Source organism: Idiotropiscis lumnitzeri, chromosome 1 (assembly GCF_059441095.1).
Source record: "Idiotropiscis lumnitzeri isolate Australia: NSW breed Sydney's pygmy pipehorse chromosome 1, RoL_Ilum_1.0, whole genome shotgun sequence".
NCBI lineage: Eukaryota > Metazoa > Chordata > Actinopteri > Syngnathiformes > Syngnathidae > Idiotropiscis > Idiotropiscis lumnitzeri.
The window spans coordinates 8,502,095-8,520,852 of NC_142391.1; the positions used below are offsets into that span (position 1 = coordinate 8,502,095).

At 40.6% G+C, this 18,758-nt stretch overlaps 2 protein-coding genes across 5 annotated transcripts in view; one reads left to right on the plus strand and one right to left on the minus strand.

The window, feature by feature from the left end:
• Window positions 1-10,297, plus strand: part of cnksr1 (connector enhancer of kinase suppressor of Ras 1) — a 30,826-nt gene extending 20,529 nt beyond the window's left edge. For 2 of the 3 annotated variants that reach the window (XM_088314630.1, XM_088314648.1), the window contains 13 exons: window positions 883-1,011; window positions 2,078-2,196; window positions 3,756-3,883; window positions 4,014-4,189; window positions 5,095-5,128; window positions 5,208-5,383; window positions 5,783-5,856; window positions 5,940-6,011; window positions 6,285-6,355; window positions 7,020-7,081; window positions 7,156-7,243; window positions 7,315-7,496; window positions 8,272-10,297. In XM_088314630.1, coding sequence (XP_088170756.1) covers window positions 883-1,011; window positions 2,078-2,196; window positions 3,756-3,883; window positions 4,014-4,189; window positions 5,095-5,128; window positions 5,208-5,383; window positions 5,783-5,856; window positions 5,940-6,011; window positions 6,285-6,355; window positions 7,020-7,081; window positions 7,156-7,243; window positions 7,315-7,496; window positions 8,272-8,733 — 1,773 coding nt within the window. In that variant the 3' untranslated portion in view covers window positions 8,734-10,297. The remainder of the gene's footprint in view (window positions 1-882; window positions 1,012-2,077; window positions 2,197-3,755; window positions 3,884-4,013; window positions 4,190-5,094; window positions 5,129-5,207; window positions 5,384-5,782; window positions 5,857-5,939; window positions 6,012-6,284; window positions 6,356-7,019; window positions 7,082-7,155; window positions 7,244-7,314; window positions 7,497-8,271) is intronic. The other variant, XM_088314639.1, reaches the window with a different exon arrangement.
• Window positions 10,298-11,023: 726 nt separating this feature from the next.
• On the minus strand, window positions 11,024-18,539 carry cldn23l (claudin 23-like). 2 transcript variants are annotated; one of them, XM_088314711.1, is made up of 3 exons: window positions 18,247-18,539; window positions 15,151-15,201; window positions 11,024-14,405 (listed from the first exon to the last, which is right to left on the minus strand). In XM_088314711.1, exon 3 carries the CDS (start codon window positions 14,312-14,314, stop codon window positions 13,565-13,567), a length of 750 nt encoding a protein of 249 aa, XP_088170837.1. In that variant the 5' UTR covers window positions 14,315-14,405; window positions 15,151-15,201; window positions 18,247-18,539; the 3' UTR covers window positions 11,024-13,564. The 2 variants fall into 2 exon arrangements, with proteins under 2 accessions (XP_088170837.1, XP_088170827.1); XM_088314701.1 differs by lacking the exon at window positions 15,151-15,201 and having other exon boundaries at window positions 18,247-18,537.
• Between the last annotated feature and the right edge of the window lie 219 nt (window positions 18,540-18,758).

Below are 18,758 nucleotides of genomic sequence, written 5' to 3' on the forward strand. Positions count from 1 at the left end.
AGCACGGTCATAAAATCCTTTAACAAACCCAAGGCCCGGGGGCCATATCTGGCCCGAGACCTCTTTATTATGTGGCCTGCGAAGGGCAAATCATGTGCGTCAACTTCTTGTTTCGAGCACATTTTCTTCCCTTTTAAAAACATTGAGATAAGAGATATTGACATTTGTTGCCAATCCTCCCCTTTTAAAGTAAATTGACAATTTTTTGAACGAACAATTATTTACTGGCTTCTGATTTCAAAACTGGCTGTCCATTTGTTGTGTGTTTGTGTGTGGTAACGTAAGGTGATCATACAAAGGTGTTCACAGTCATAACAGCCCTCTGAGGGATACCATAACTACGGTGTGGCCCGTCCACAAAAATTAGTTTGACACCCCTGTCGTACAACTTTACAAACACTGCTATTAGTAAAATCTGAAAACGATCACGAACTCATTTAAATTTGCGCAACCAGAGCACCGAGACAATCTACTTGGCAGCGCAGTAAGTGAACCATTTTCCCATCTGCTTTGTGAGTTAGATGCTATCCCAATTTTTACCGGTTTGCGCCACGCAAAAGCCAAACAATAGTGAATTTGGCCCTCAGTCTTAAAACGAAAAACAATTTTAAAAAAATAAACTCCTGTGATGATGGCTCACAATTTAATGTAACTGTTGAGATATTAAGACTGTCTGAACTTTAATGACAAATGACAAGAACGAAATGCAAAAGTAATGAGCAAGCAATCGTTTTATGACCTTCACAAGTCTAAAAATAAGTAAACAGCTGTAAATTGTTTAAAAAGAAATGGCAAAACACAAAACAACATGAACATAAACTCTGTGTGTGTGTGTGGGTGTGGGGGTGTGTGCGCGTGTGTGTGTGTGTTTTATTGCTTTAGGTGGGTTGGAGCAGGGCTAACCTTGTGAAGAAGTTACGGGAGAATCCCAACGGCGTCAATCTGGTCATAAAAAGGTCTTCGGGCTCGCTGTGTCGCCGAGGTTCAGTCCAGTGCTCCCTTTCTGTGCAGGTCATTCAAGGACACTTATCCACTCTAATCATTTGGTTCTGATACAAATTCAATTTGACGCTGCACTTAAAATAAATGAGCTACACACAGTAGTGTCCAATTTAAAAAAAAAAACAAACAAAAAAACATTTTGAAATCTGGATCACTTGGGATTGATACCCGTAAACAATGCTAACTAAATGCTAAATTTTTTTCAGATTATAAATCAAACTTTTTTTCCATACACTGTCAGAATGAAGCAGTGCGTGCTCCGAAGGTATTTTCGCACGCATCTACGTGAGCTTGACTTTTCATGGTCTCGGGTTTAAAATAAATTTCCCCCATAAATGCAACTAATACTCTAGAGCACAGGTGTCAAACTCAAGGCGCGGGGGCCAGATCTGTCCCACGACCTCATTTTATGTGGCCCGCGAAGGGCAAATCATGTGCATCCACTTCCTGTTTCTAGCACATTTTCTTCACTTTGAACAACATTGCGATGAGATATTGCCATTTTATTTGTTGCCAATCCTTCTTTTTTAAAATAAATTAAAGAATTGCTAAACAAGCAATTACTGACTGGGTTGTAATTTCAAAACTTTCCATCAATTTATTGTGCGTATGTGATAACGTAATGTGATCATACATTCATATGGATTCACGTCACAGTCAAAACGGCCCTCTTAGGGAATACAACTACGATGTGGCCCGTCCACAGAAATAAGTTTGACACACCCCTGCTCGAGACGGACTATTTTTTTTTTCCGTCTTCATGATGTATTTTATGACTGGTAGTGCGGAGAGACTTAGTCAGATAATCTAACAAGATTCCAATAAGATAGCTAACTAGCACAGAAATGACAATTCAATTCAAATAAATAACTAACTTCTTGATAAGAAAGAAAACCAATGAATGAATGAAAACACAGCTTCATCTAACTGAGACTTGCCGTGGGAGTCTTAATTGTTAACTACCAAATGCAAGCAACAGAGTGTACTTTTAACTATCTTGCACTGTTGTAATAGTTACGACAAGGTGGACATACAGCTCACATGCTTGTGTTTGTGTCGATAACTCTTTCTAAAGGAGGACGACTTCTACCAAGCGGAGAGTTCAGAGGAAGAGGAAGAAGACGGGGTTGAGGACAATCCGAGGCATTCCATTTTTGAGAGAGTAGCCGCTTCCGTCCGCTCCCTATCTTTCAGGCAACAATTTCAATCATTCTTGGATTTTTTTTTTTTTTTTTATAAAGCTATCCTGAAATTGTTGGATTTTTTTTTTCTTCTTCTTCTTTATGGCTCATCTCTTCTGGTGGTTTCATCGCAGTCCCTTGACCAAAAATGTAAATCGTATCATGCTATGCAGCTAACGAGCAAACTAAATGTCCATTAACTCATTAACTACCAGCCGAGTAAAAAAAAAATCTGAGTCAACTCATTGACTGCCATTGACGGCTAAAGACGTCAAAAATTTTTCATTTATTTATTTTTTACTTGGCTTGTAGTGAATGAGTTGATGAACCTCTGACTACTTAACCCACTATCCTGCCAAGGAATCTTGTTTGTATAAATTACCAACTAACCCTTTGCTAGCTGGGATCCTGGTCCGTTAACTACGAAAAAGGCGACGCCTACTGCCACGATTCATTTAAGGCCCACTCAAAAAGGTTTATTGACAGTTAGTCATCCAGCCAATTATTGCATGATGGCGTAATATGAGTAACCGTTTTAGCCAATTAGTTTCTAGATATATGCTACTAAGTTTCAAAACTCAGTAATGTCAACTTACAGGCAGTACAGACAAACTCGCAGAACCGCTTTACTTGTTAGAACGGAACCTCCTAGCAAGACTTAAACCTCATTCATCTGCCGGGAAACCGTAGGTCAAATAAGAGTGGAAAATAAATTGCACACATATGAATAGCTGAGGGAGTTTGCGATACGTGCAGAAAAGATTCCGACGAGGAGGGAAAAGAAATGGGGCCGAAAAGGAGGAAAGGGAGTGATGAGGCTAGAAGAGACTGAGAGTTGATGGTGAACAGATGCTCCCTGATAAATCGATGTTGGAGGAGGGATGAATATCTAGGCCAGGAATCATCGTTTTGGAAAAAACATGTTAACTTTATCGCCGAACTATGTTTAATAATTCATTTCTAAACCTTTTTTTTTTTTATAATTAATGATTTCTTCTACAATCATCATGTAGCAGTTCTGGCGACTGTAGCAATGTGCGCTTTGGTTAAATAGTGACCAATTCTAGAGTGAAATGAACAGTTCTCTGTATGAGTCCCCTGCAATTAACAGTGAATGCTTGTCTGTCGATGTGCATAACTTGTGATTGATTGACAACTAGTGCAGTGTGTACAGTAAAATGACACTACCCCGCAAATAGAAAAAAAAGCCGCCAATGATAAAAACCTTCCAAAAAGCAGTTTGCATCGTGTGGTGATGAAAGTGCCACAAGATGCTAGCGCAACATTAAAAACAATAACAATGAATTATAAACACCATGATGCCACCAGATGGTAATGGTAATCATATTTGTCTTTGGTCTGAGCACAAAATTCAGAAAAAGTCAATATTTCAGCCCAAAAAAAAAAAAAGGTGGGTTCTCTATAGTCTGCCTTTAATTTACATATTAGCGCATCGTTGATCTTTAAAGGTCATCCGTTGATTTTCTATTGCTTATCTTAAATCAGCTTTGTGCAGCTCTACAGTACCAACGATGTCTTTTAATCTCAGTTTGTGTATATTTTACTGTACAGGAGAGCCGTTCAAGGGCCAGAGGTGACTGAGGAGCCTATGGGACAGGAGGAGTCAGAGCTGTCTGCCGACAAGGAGCTGGAAGACAGGCTCACTCCGCAAGGCGCTCCATCGTTACTGTCTGTCTCAGGTAGAAGACGAGGAATACACTTCCAGGAGTTATCCTTCCCTAGATTAATCCCATCAATCTTTTCTGATATTCTCCAAGTAGGTCACAAAAAAAGTCCGAGGTCTAACGTCTCTACATTTACGTTTTTCAGGTGAGTTTGAAAGTTTGTCTGGTTCGAGACTTTCCCCGGGCCTCAACCGGAGAAGAGACCGCTCGCCTTCACCGAGAAGCATTTCACCCTTTGAGTTCTACCGAAGTACGTCACTGCAGACGCAAAACCAGGAGAGAGCGAGCGTCAGTTCCTGTCCTGAAATGGTGGGCCACACGGTACGAAAACGACGACACCCGGCGTTCAGTCTAGGCTGTTGTGGGAAGGAAAAAAAATCTGGATTATTTTAAATTATATCGATAATCTCTCCTCCTTTTCTTGGATTGTAAGGTGTTTTTTGTTTTTTTCTTTTTTGATCGTCATGATTAAATTTGAATGATTTGTACATTCCTACTCGATGTATAAATTCAACGAACAGTAGTGGCGGGCCGTGCATTTCACACGTAGGCTTTCTGTGAAGTCCGACTTGAATAAATTCGCCTCATAATACCATAATTTATGACACCACGCCTGGACAGAAAATATAACAGAAACACCCTGACACAGTACTGAGTGAGCGTTGGACGACCGAGCTTCTCTTGAAAGGTCCACCTTGAAAATGGTCTCGCAAGTGTATCTGCAATTAAATCCACACTTCTCCCTCCTTTGGCCATTGCGGTTTTAAAAAAAGCAAGAATATATTTTAGATTTTCAAACGGTCGCCGGTTATGACTTTCTGGTGTGTTGATTCCGCATCGCACGGCCACCCTCACGAGTGACAAAACGCGTTCATCACCTTCAGCGTAAGGCCTCCGAGAAGGCCTTGCTGTCATCAATTTGTGATCTGATTGGCTATTGCAGCTGTCTACCAACTGTAAAAGCTCCCTTGAGACACAGAACAGACGCCCGCACGATTGTATCTGAAGGCCTCGGAGGAATAAGTGCGTGCTACTGGTATTGTGAAATCTGCCTGGCAACACAAGCTAGCTGAATTCTGATTGGATAAAAACTCACAAAAAAACAACACTAGGATATAATATGACAATGTGAAGAATATGATCAGGATTTCTTGATTATGTCAGACCAGCAGAGAAGGCCTTGATGGCCGACCACTGACGAACATCAATTTATGGTCTTTTCTCAGGGACACCAGGAGACAAAGAAGAGTTCTACCAAAGGTGAGAGACTCTACCAGACGACAGCCATTTTTTATCTGCTTATCACTTCAACAGATCATTTTATTTCATCCCATCCCAGGAATGACAGCGGCCCTCAGTCGGCGCCGCGTGTCCTGTCGAGAGCTGGTGCTACCCGACTGCGATGGCTGGCTGTGGAAGAAGAGGAAGGAGAGCAGCGTCTTCATCACCCAGAAGTGGCAACGCTTTTGGTTCGTCCTCAAGGGGCCGTCCCTCTATTGGTACACAAGCCAACAGGTGCGAATCAGGAGAAAAGAATCACAACTACTAAAGTCAATCAGGATATAACTGTACTATGAAAATGGTTCAAATCACATACCAAATCAAAGATTACTTCAATTAAGAGTTTATGTTGAGATACAAACAATCTTTGTTATGATTTTTTTTTTACATTTTTACATTTTTAACATTTTCTTCCACATCCCTTTCAGTGAATAAATGTTTTATGGTGATAATGGTTTGACTGAAAAAGGGGATTATTTCTTTTCCATTATTTGCTATGGGAAAAATAGTTTATAAAATCAACTATTAGAGGATAGACTTGCATTCCTAAAGTTTGATTTTGATTTTAGATGTGTTGCTGTTGTATCCAATACATCCATTTGGACTCATCTTTTCATTCTTTTTTTTGTGCAGGACGAGAAGGCTGAGGGGTTTGTCAACATCGCCAGTTACAACATAGAGAGCGCTGGCGAGCACAAGAGAAAATAGTAAGAAAAAAATAACGTTTTATTTAAATTAGTATTTCATATACGGTATGAGTAATTCAGTCTTTTTTCCCCCCCATGTGAAGTGTGTTCAAAATGCGTCACCAGCGATTTTACAACTTCTTTTTCGCTGCTGACAATGTCAGCGACATGAGCAAGTAAGTTAGGTCGCCAACTCATGTGACAATTATTTAGAAGAATTACTTAAATTAACAGCAACGTTACATTTAATCAACCGCCAGCTCTTTCTTTAAGTTAGTCTACACTGCCCCCTGCAGTCAGAATTACACACTACACTTATCATTAGTAACACATTTTAACCTTTCTTTTGTGAATTTGTAAAACATGACACCTTTAAGTAAGAACTCTATAACCATTTAAAATGTGTTTGTTGATGATTATTATGTTTTAAAATATATCGTTTTCCGTAGGTGGATAAACTGTCTCATCATAGCAATTCAGAAGCATAAGAAGCTCAGCCCGGGCCCAGACAGTGAAGAAGGTACATTTACATTTTAAATGAAGTTGAGGAGTATTTGATTACAAATATTTGGATTCAATCCATACATTCAGTGCTTAAGTGAGCAATTCTAATGACAAAATGTTTTATGTCGATATAATGATGATGTAGAAGCTCTTTAACCCAAAGGCTAAAATAGCGTTATTTTTATGCGTGCCTTTTCAAGCTCACTGGTTTAAAAGTGAAGTAGTACAACAAACAGAACAATTCCTCAATTCTGTTCAAAATGGAAAAACTTTGCGATCCCACTCAAATTACTATTTTTTTCATGACATCAGGGCCAATAAAATTGCTTTTGCTCTATATATGATTTTCACCTAGATATTATTTCTTGATTACGATGTCAAATAATATTTAATAACTTGGATTCCTTGATCGAAACATTTGTTCTAGCAGTCAAGAGGGTTCATATCTGCAGTGGTTTCAGTTCCGAATATGGTCACTGAACAAAATAAACCTGTATCTCTAGATGCTACTATGAGTCGATGGCATTGATCGATACACCTCTAGTAAATAAATGTAATTTTCAGATAACACAGTGTACTTTTTCCCCCCAACAATATTTATTATTGATTTCGATTTTAACTCACCTAGTGTACTTTTAATCCTGCTGAAATACTTGACTGTGCATGTGCTTTCATCACAGAGTGTTACAGTGAGACAGAATCGGAGAATGAGGGCTCCCCTTCACCTCGCAGGAGAAATAAGGTCAGTGCACTTGCAAAGGCAAACACATTATTTATGAGCGATTCATCTTGATAGGTGTTGATGATGTGTGACAGAAAGTGCAGTCCAGCACACTCCCTCGCCCCAAGCGCAAAACCAACAATAAGGTGTCATTGCCAAGTCCTTCAACAGGGGGCAGCAAAGGTATGAGCATCCTCCCATTCACTCCTGCTCCTGACTAACAAGGACTAAACTTCACGTGTGGTCGTTTCCAGCCGCCCCAGAAGATGAGATGGGCAAGATGTTGAACAACATTAAGGAAGGAGGCGTGTCCCTGATGGGCCACGAGCAGCCGTTAACACACGACCACTTCAGGAGGTCGTTCATCAGGCGCAACAAGAACCCCGTCATCAATGAGAAAGCGCACACGCTGCGCGCACTGCAGAGCACGCTGAAGGTGAGTGTGAGCGGTCGGGTCGGGGGGCAGCGGAATCAAACTAGTGCTTTGAATTCGTCCAAGAGTCCATTTAAGCAATCAGTATAGTACGTTTAGTGGAATTGATTGTTGATTAACGCTATTTGGATTTGATAGCGGCCCAATGGAATGCACTACTTGGTCAAATAAAAAATAATGTAATTAAAATTCTCAAAACCGGGTCCCACATGGAGTATTTTCAGCCAAGCTGATGTTCTAATTTTTTTCTCCTGCTTTTGTGTCATTGCAAACAAGCTCTACCCGTAATCAAAAGTAAAACATGAGTTGAGTTCACCACAAGCTTTTTTATAAAAAGAAACTTTTTTTTTTGTTTTTTTTTTTGCTTTTGTGTCATTGCAAAAGGACTTTTTATGGCAAAATAATATTTTATATCTACAGGCCGAGTTGAATGTGAGTTTATTTTTTATTTTTTTCACCTGGCGTTTGCCATTCACTCCATGAATTGCATCATCTTTTCCCTCACACTCACGCCACACACTTTCTACTCGCTACCGTGACTCATATTCTTTATCCAATACTTTGACATCCTCTGTTCAAGTGTCAAGTGTCAAAAGTTGTCCAACCTCTGGCATTTCTCTCCTTTGTAATGGACGTGACAAGTCGAGGTTCATCCCCCTAATAATTATTTTCAACTCAAAAGCTGTGCTGATCTGAAATCCAAAATAATGCAACTTTGCCATCTACTGGCGGATCAATACTAGATACTTTAGATTTAAATCCCTTCAATGTCCTGCAGGCTAAAGAAGCTGAATTACAGCAGCTCAACAAAATTCTGGAAGGTCCCGCCGTGACACCCTCCAAATACCGCCAGTGGAAGGAGCAGAACGAAGAACTCGTTCAGGAAATCGAAAGACTGGCCTCTGTCAGGGGCTCCAAAGTCGTAAATGCCGACACCGCCGCCGCCGATGTTGCGGCGCGAGATACGCCTGCCGACAAGGTTGCCTCGGAAACGGTTGCCACGGAAACAAGCGCTGCGGAGACAAAAGGCGCATACAGACTGAACCTCAGCGACGGCGAGCAACTGGTGGACGCCGAGCCCTCAGATGTTCGCTCGGAGCTCCCTCGGGGCTCGCCGGTGGAAGAGAGCAGCAGTCCCGGATTGGAACTCTCGCTGGGCTCTCTGCAGGAATCCATCAACAAGCAGCTGAGCGAGATGAGGGAGAGCGGAGAGGCAACCGACACTTATTTCTACATTTAAATCTCATCTACTGGAGTGTGTCCAGACAGAGAGACACAGAAGGACCTTTGTCAGTTTCATTACTGACCAGAAAGATGGACTTCCGAGCGGGAAGGGTGGGATGCAAGTTTTACACCTGTTGTCATGTCCTACCCAGACATATGGAAGTCGCTCCCATCTTGTCTATTTCACACAAATGTGGATTTTTGGACTATGGAACGTAACTAAAAAAAGTGAATACTGCGGTACATTCATTACACTCACTCCTCTTCTTCAATATCTCGCCTTGGCTGGGTTCAGTTTGCCATAAAAATTGTGCTACACGTAATCCTGACTTGGTGAAGCAGCACGTGGCTCAATTTGGAAATGAAATTTACAAGATGGAGGCAGCCAAATTCACAGCATACATTTTTTTGGCAGATAATGAAAAGGCCAAGTTCAAGCTGTCTCGTGCCCCTCAAAGTTGACTGGAAAAATCAACGCAGTAAACTTCGTGACTATTACTGCGGCTTATGAACAGTTGTGACCGTCGTCTTCATATGTTTATAAACATGCACCTGAGGAAGATGCACAACAAATTGAAGCATGAAGTAATGATTTTATAAAGTTCAGTAAGTATAATTTTCCTCTGCAACGGATTAACGGCATTTCCATTCATTTCAATGGGGAAGGATGATTTGAAATTTGACTGTTTTAGGTTAAGCGTGCTCATGTGACAAATTCAACTCGTAAGTCAAGACCCCTCATTTAGTTGTTTTTTTTTTTGTGATTGAGACAGCCCGATGTTTTGTAAGCGGGATCGTAGAAAACTGCAAACTGCAATCCGTATGCATTTGTGCCATTTTGTGCGAGGAATAATTTACGAAGACAACTCTTGGGAAGATTGCTCTATTTTGGCTAATTTTGCGGGATCTGTGCATGGAAAGAGGCTTTATTCAGATGTGCCTGTGTCTTTTTTTTTTTTTTTGTGAACAGATTTAAAACCTTGACTTGCTGTAGTTTACATATTGAACAAATTGCCAATCGTCAGTATCAAAAATGTATTTAATTCCCTCAATTTTCTAGGTAAATATGTTACATAGGAGATGCCTTTTAAAATGTGATGTGTAAATAGTTTTCAAAATATGTGCTGCATGTGCCCGTTAATTAATATTTGCACAGATACTGTACATGTAAATCACTTCTAAGGTAGTGCTTTTTTTTTCTTTTCGTTTTATCGGACTTAAATGTACAGGTTGATTTTAATAAATGAGAATATAGAGAAAAAAGTGAAACTATGCAATTTACAACACAGAGTGAAATATTTCAAGATTTTAACAAAAAATAATTAAATTGTAATGCTGCACAGGAAGCAATCAAAATATTTTTTATGCATTAATTAGATAAAAAATGGCCTTCTGGAAAGAATTTCCCTCTGTGTCAAATTACTTTTTTTTTTTTTTACAATTTAGAGCTTGTTTTGCGATGTGCTTATTTGTTTATGAACCATACATCATGGTTATGTATTGCTTGTGAAGTAGAGAATCTCTGACTGGCTCATTTTCACTGTATGTGTCATTTCATAAAATAAATTTTAAAAAAAACAGTGTCATGATCACTCACATTTGTCACTCGACTTACTATTTTTTATGTATGAAGATTGTCATTCTTTTTTCAGTTCAACTTTTCTTGGGTTGTGTGTTGAAATGTGCTGCAGGATATCATGCATTTTCATAAAAGCAGATTAAATAAGCATGAATGAGAGGCATCGTTTAATTGTTTCTTCTTGTTCCCTCTTTTCATGCCGCTGAGTAACATTCAAAACATTACAAATGCCTTAAACTACAGTGCGGGCGTAAATCTTAATCGAATATGACAACTTTGTGTTTTCTTTTTTTTTACCACCCAATGTAAAACTCCACTGCCTTGCGCTCACATGCAGTTATGCATCATTTAAATGTCATTTTTGTGAGATTTGTTGTCACTTGTGACACGTAGTTCACTGCTGTCTCTCAGATTTGAGTTTGGGGGTATTCCCAACACAGTTTATAAATTTACAATCAGCAGCATACAAACATATTTGAAAGAATTCCGATAAGGATTAATCACACCGTGGTAATTGAAATGCCTTTCATTTAATACACAAGTGCAAACACATACAACAACTGCGTAGTTTTTTTTTTGAAAATCTAAAGAATGTGTATATACTGTACACTCGATGTGCCCAAACACTTGTTTCAAAAAAATATTGCTGGTCACACTCTAAAAATGTTTAAAGATCAAGAAATGGATAAACGTGTGTTTCTGTTTTTTTTTTAATTACATTTTTTTTTTTTTTTTTTTTTGCTGCAAGCGAACAAAAAGCGCACTATTCTAGTCGCAGTAAGGCTGGATTTACACTGAATTGTTTAGTTTTTTTATTGAGTTTGCCATGGAAGCGTACCAGTGCATCTAAAAAGCTAACAATTTTGACTTGTGAGATCTCAGTACAGTTAACATCAGAACAGCCCCTGCTAGCTTAATGCTAACATATCATTGAAAAGGCCATTGCCATTCGAACAGTATTTATAGTCACAGAATTACAACCATTTAAATGTCAAATATTTGAACACAAATGGTGGAGCAACACATGTAGACGGATATTAACAATATTCACTCTTATTAAAAAAATGAATCGTCTTAGAGCAACTTACTGAGTAATAGTGGAAGGTGTGTCTTCTTCGTTTATCCTTATTAAAAGATTCTTGGGTGATGACTGGAACAGATCAATGGCAATTCCATTCATTTCAAATAAAAGATGATTTATGGTGTCTAGAATAGTCACGGAACAAATTAAACATGTATTTCAAGGCACCACTGGACTGTTACTGAAGTGGGGTACAGTGGACCTTCCGCAATCTGTGGTGGAGGGGGACCGGCCTGCCCCTCGAACAGTGAAGATCTGCATAGACACAATTACGCACCCGTTATAAATGCATCGGGGGGGGGGGAGAGTTTGCAATAAAATCTTGAAAATACGGGGATAAACCTCCAAAAAGGGTTTTCCTTGAAAATCACTTAAAAATTTTGTGCGCAGGCCGAGAAGCCTTGTCTAATGTCAAAATATCGATTTGGTGCCATCGTGTGGCATCTATAGGTACTTATAAAACTTTTGGTTGGGCATCAATTGAATTTTCGCTATTCTCAGCAGGGATGGGTCCCTATCCTGCCCGAATAGTCACGTAACTGTATTGTAAATCCGGTCTGATGCGGGTAAAGTTAAGTGACAGTGAATAAATGGGTCCTCCGCTTACGACAGTCTTGACATGGTTTAGCAAACGTCATGAGACACAAAACGGCACGCTCGGTTACTGTCGTACTGACAGTTTTTTAATTTGATCTTTTTATATTTATGACATAGTTGTTTGCCAATCTTCACTGTAATTATGACTTCACTTCTGCGTTAGTATGAGACGCCCACACGTTACGACTTCAATACACATTCACGTTACTCCGTCGCCATAGCAACGGAACTCCGTCATTTACCGAGGCCGTCTGTTGTTATGTTCAGATGCAGCGTGATGTTTTTTTTGTTTTTTTAGTTTAACAGTACAAAGCAGGGCTGTCAAAGGCGGCACAAGAACTTAGTCAGACAGCTGTCATATCTGCAGTGAGCATCTGAAGAAGGTCATCATTGTCACACTTGACAACAGTTCGGCGAGGCGATGGAGAAGTGTCTTTGAGTGACACACTGTTTCAGAGGTTCTTAAACTGGAGCTACTGGGAACTGAGAGCTGTCGCTTGCGGGTCCGTGAATTAATTAGAAGTAAATTATGGGGAGCAGTATGTCGTTAAGATTTAGGGACAATTAAAAGCTCGGATATGATTGTGGCATGTCACGTCAATCTGCATGAAAGTCATCGTTTTAGCTCAAAAGCTGTTTTATTAGAAGAATAAATCCCCAGATTATTGGTGAGCATAGGGCTTTTTTTTTTTTTTTTCGAGAATGTAGTCCCAAATTTTTAGAGAATATTGTCGTCTTTTCCAGGATACAAGTCCTAATTCACAAGGATTAAACTGTAGTTTTTTCAAATTCACATACAAAATTTTGTCTTTCGTTGTTGAACTTTGACAGTACGATACAGGGTTCCTGCAGATCGTGAAAAAAAAAAAAGAATCAATTTTGAAAATAAAGAAGGCATTGGTATTAAAATGTCTTAAATAAAGATTAATTTGAAAATTACATTTACATCTTAACATGTGACAAATAGGAATTTACATTCTTAAAAAATTTAAAATGGATTTAAAAGTCTTAAAATGAAAGAAACCCTGCCATGGAATTATGATCTTGGGCAAATCTGACTTCATTCTTGTAAGATTCTGACAATGACTGCCGCACATTTGCATTTTGACATTCTTGAGTTTTTGCTTATTTGAAGATTTTTTTTGGGGGGGGCGGGGACATTTATTGCTAATTTGTAGTTTTTTGTGCTCAGGCCCAAACGAAGTCCCACATAAACCGAAAAGCTGCTATTGTTTCAGTGCCACCTGATGGCATATTGGTGCCAAGCATCTATGTTGAACTGAGGGGAGGAGCTTCACCATGATGAGGCATCTGTAGCTTCTTGGAAACGCTTTTGTGTCGGCATCGATTACTTGTGTTTTTTTTGACAGAGCTTGGTCCCTATAGAACTTTTTTTTTTTACATTTCAAAACCACAATTTTATATCGGAACATAACGACTTTTTTTTAAGTAGGCAACTTTGAAATTCCTATAATGAGGGTGCTCCTTGGGGAAAAAAAAAAGATCCCTGTAAAGCGTTCCTGGAACCAAAAAGTTTGAGAACCTCGGCACTGGAGTAGTTTTGAATAAGTTTGAAAGTCACGTCACATTCTAACAACTGACTTCATACATGTCAGAGTCGGGCTTGTTGCGAATCTCCGAGCACGGTCGACAAGCGGGGCAGGCTGCCAACTCAGGGCAGGTTCTGCATCGCGGTCTCTTGAAGCTCAACACGAGGGCGCCCCCTCCCAGTACCTGTAAGCACGAACCCAACCACCCAAAGTAGAGTGAGCCGGCCGGACCCAAACTGAGCTGAGGGAACCTGGTGTTGTTCAGGTCCTGCTTGGTGTCCTGCGTCCCCAGTCTGCGCAGATTGTGAGTGTAGACCACCAGCGCGGTCATGCTGAGCACCCCGGCGATGACCACAAGGAGCCCACCCGTGGCAGCCACCCCTCGTAGCGGGAGATCCGTCCAACAGCGGACTCCGATGCAGGCCAGGAGGATGCCGGTGCCGCACAGGAACAAGGAGGTCAGGACCAAGCCCTGCGCCAGGCGAACTCGGCGGTCTCGTTGATAAGGACCTGCCACTGGCCAGCACTGCTTCAGCTCCGAGTGCTCCAACTGCAGACAACTCTCCCAGAGCCCATCGGAGCGGCTCAGCAGCAGACCATCCGTCGTTCCTGGCCGGACCCCAGGACTGTGGCTTTTTACCACCGTCCGGAGGAGAACAGAGCCAGGCCTTGCCAAGTCCAGACGTGTGTGGCCCTCTCTCCACTGAGGGGTGATGGCAGCGGTGAAGAGCAGCACCAGACCCAAGGGGGCGAAGACAATCCCCATCACCATGGACGCCGGAGTCTGCATTACCCTGATTCCTTGAACGGCGCGGTTTCGATTTTCAGACGTGGTTCGCTCCTACAGAGAGAGCCGATATGGAGGAATGACGGCAAACCATCTGTTCCGGGAGAAAAGCAGCTTTCATCAGTGGACCTGCTTCACAATATTTGTAAACAGGCTAGTTTTAGGAACCAAAATGGAGGGGGACCATCACAAAAATACAGTCAACACAACGTGACGGTCAAGGTATTCTTTTAAACATTGAGTATTATTTAAAGGACATGGATTCAAAGATGGCGGCACGGTGGACGACTGGTTAGCACGATGGCCTCACAGTGCGGAGGTCGTGGGTTCGATTCCGGCTCTGGCCTTCCTGTGTGGAGTTTGCATGTTCTCCCCGTGCCTGCGTGGGTTTCCTCCGGGTATTCCGGTTTCCTCCCACATTCGAAAGACACTCAATCAACTCAAATATATTACAATGACGGGCATATTATGAAACCTGACAAATTATTAAACGAATAAAGTTTTGAATTGAAGTGTTCTGATGTACACTCTGCATAATCTGAAATCGGAAATAAGAACTGTGAGACGATTGTTGTTCTAACTTGTATGGGTAATGATCTATCTGTAATGTACTTTGAGTTAATAAGACGGTCAGAATTGATTTTAGGCAAGTCCTTAATGAATATAGAAAAAAAGTGGCCCTATGGATGAGCCCTGTGGTACACCCCTCTCAATGCTTACAAAAACTGTCTGTCAACAGATCAACACACTGCTATCCGTAATGAAAAAAAAAATGTGCTAAACCTGACAAGGACTCTCAGGATAGATCAATTATGACCTAACATGACCTGGTTCGTTACCTCGGGATGATGCCGCTCCTCTTGCACGGCCGATGACTTTTTCGTGGCACTCTGAGGAAGGGGAGAGCACAATGGAAAAACTGAAAATGACTCAGGTGCTGAATGTGGCGCATGCAGGTTTGCTTGCAGCCTGTCTCTGTTGCTAGGAAACAATCATCTTGTTACCAACATGCATTTTTTTTTTAATCACAAAAGCTTATTTGGCTTCTTCCCGAGTACTCACTCCCTGATTTTGCGCTTGTGATGCATATAGGCGCCAGCGTTTATGGGTTGAGGGGGGCGTTCCGGTGTTACGCTCTTGATGTATGTCACGACAGACCAGACGCAAGACCTTGATTAAAGGTTAAACAATCAATATTAGTCGGGGTGATATTTGTGTGTGTATGTGCGTGTGTCTTTGACATTTTGGGGTCCCCACGATGTCCATCCATTATCGAGCTGGTTAGTGGAAGTTTTAGATAAAAAAAAAAAAAAAAGAAGCCATCAGTGTTCAGCTAAAGAGACTTTAACATTCACACTTGTAACGTCTTTTTCCTGACAATTGATGCTCCGTAATGACCTTGATGAAGCTCTCATCCGCTTGAGTAATAAAAACAATGTCAGACCAGGGTCTGAATGCAGAGCGAGTCTGACCGCAGGACAGAAAGAAAAAGCGAGACAATGTGGAGACATGATGTGACTCATCGCCATGTTCTCATTGTTCACTTTTGCTTTTTACACAATAGGAGTAAAATAGAATACAAAAAGCAACATGGAGGGAAAAAAAACCAAAAAATAAATAAATAAATAAAATTGGTCTTTTACCGGCAGGACAAACGATGATGAATAAGATGATTGGAATGCTGAAGTCCAGTTGGGCGGTTGACAATGAACTAATTTTTTACAAGAAACATGAGAGAGCATTTATTGGAACAGTTCTTTTAATTATAGCGTTGCCAGACAATTGTATTTACGGTCTGAAGTATAGTTCACCTGATGGACCAAAAAGTGGAAGTTGTTTTCTATGGCCTCACCAAACTCCTCCCAAGCCTGAGTTTTTGCGTTTGCGACTGCCAAAGCCGTATTCTGTTTGGCAAGCGAGTACTCATCAGCTGCCTCTCGGGTCTGACCCTCTTGGGCAGGGGTGGGCAAACTTTTTGATTGGCGGGCCACAATGGCTTCTAAAATTTGACAGAGGGGCCAACCAGGAGCAGATGGATGGAGTGTTTTGGTAACCTCACCTCATCTGAGAAGAAAATACTTTTAAGAATACTTTTAATTTTAAATGAAAGTGAAGCATTACAACAAAATATGTCTTTGACACACCACAGTATTTAGAAAATAAAACATTTATTCATTTAATTTTTTTCAAGTTCGGCGGGCCGGATTAAAACGTTTAACGGGCCGCATGTGGGCCCCGTGCCGTAGTTTGCCCACCCCTGCTCTTGGGGAGCTCCAGAAATTCACAACCCGGTGTTCATACAATCCGGCCCTGAACACTAGAAAGACAAATTAGATCATTGTGGACTTTAGGAGGAACAGAACCGAACCCCCTCCTGTGTTCGGCGAGTTTGTGGAAAGAATCCTGACTTCTCCTGAACAGATAACATCTCAGCAGTCATCAAGCAGCGTCTTCACTTCCTCAGAGTCCTCAAGAAAAACAATCTGGACACTCATCCATTAAGAATCTGCGGACATGTCTCCATCTGACGGAGCAAGGCTTCCGAGGACCGTTAGCAGAGCGGGTAAAAGTTGGCTGCCCTCTCCTTTCCCTGGCGGACATTTTCACCTCCTGGTACCTCAGCAAGGCTCGGAGCATTATCGTTGACTCTACATGTGGACCAGCAGACCGAGAAAGTGTTGTTTTCCAAAAGCCGTCGCCACCCTGATCTCTCGCATGCGTGACTTTGTCCCTCCAGCCGTACAATTAATTATTCTATCAATGTATGCAAATTTCAACATCTTGTGCAATATATTTTATTTGTACATTTTTCTGCTATTTTATTTGACGTCTGCACTGAAAGAGGAAAAGTGCTCCAATCTCATTGTACAACATATTCTGTCCTATTAAATTTTATTATACAACTACTACATCAACTACTACTACTAAAAATAATAGGATTAACATCAATAATGATAATAATCATAGTAATACTGTAAGAAAAACAAAACTGAAAAACTCATGTGACAGGTCCGTGTGGGTGCACGACAAGAACATTTGAGCCGTCCAATATTCCCAAGAGTGGAAGATTTCAGTCAGCACATACCTGTGGTGTGAGGCCAATGTGAAAGGTACTAAGTAATTACAAATGTTCGTTTGCGTGATGACATGATAGGAAGTTGGCAGCAGGGAATGAAATGTCACTGACACGCAACACAAGTGTCACCTCCCCGCTGCCTTAATGAACGTGCTGTTGTTATACATGTGAAAATACATAAAAAATTATCATAAAAGTTATGTAAAATGATTATAAAATTTAAAAAATGATGATAAAATAAATAAAATAATAAACGTTTTAACTTAACTAATAATAAAAGACGATAATAAATTGCAAAAATAATAAAACTTATAAACCGTTTAACATGAAACTAAAAATACGAATTTTGACAAAAATAGAAAATAAAAATGTGTAAAATAAATTAAAAAAAATATATAAATATAAAGATAAAGATACATATGGTAAAAATAAAATATAAACAAACGGGCAATAATACATTAAATAGCAGTTGAGAATTTGAAGGTAAATAAGACAAGAATATATAACAAAATAATAATTATATATGCGTAAAAGTAAAATTGAATGAAAACTAACAAATTAAAATAAACACCAGTGACGGACAAAATGGAAGTGAAGACTACTGTTCCAGCATCATCTGCGCTGGGTGGGAATAAACCAAAATAACACGCTTGTTAAGAGTGGTACTGATGCAAAAACAAACAAAAAAAAGATGGAGGTGTCTGCAGAACAGTGCAACACTAAAAATGCTTGTAATGAATAGAAATGAACACGCTGAAGGCTATTTTTAACCCAAACACGTGTGCACTTTCTTACACATGTGCAGAGAATGCGATCACACAAACGCGCACACGCACACACAAACAAGAGAGGCACTTGCCATTCAGAAGGCTTTCCGGGTATCTGACTGCAGATCAATGGCTTCTCTCAGAAGAGCAAACACGGCGCAGATGGTCTTCGCATCTCGTCCTTATTCATCCCCGCCTGCCTCCCCTTCTGCCTCCGAGCTTGTTTGCGTCTGTCCTTACGTCCTTCCTTTTTCCGCTAGCCTCCCGCCCGTCTGCTTCTCTGTCTCACCTTCTGCTCAGTGAGTGTGTCTGTGTTGTATCGAGCAGTCTGCCTGCCTCTGCCAGTGTCTCCAAATAGGGGAAGAAGACAAGCTGCTTTCTCTCTCCATGCCCATTAAAAAAAAATAAAATAAAAAAAACTGAGAGGGCTAAATATATCAAAACGGACTAATTGATTGAGCTCTTGGGGTATTGTGAGGTCAAGTCAAGTTTATTTACATAGCTCTTGTTCTCAAAAGGCTCCATAGTTGATGAAAATTAACAACATCCCCATACTAGGAAGGTGACGCCCAATCATGGCTCAGCTTGCGAACATTGACAGGTA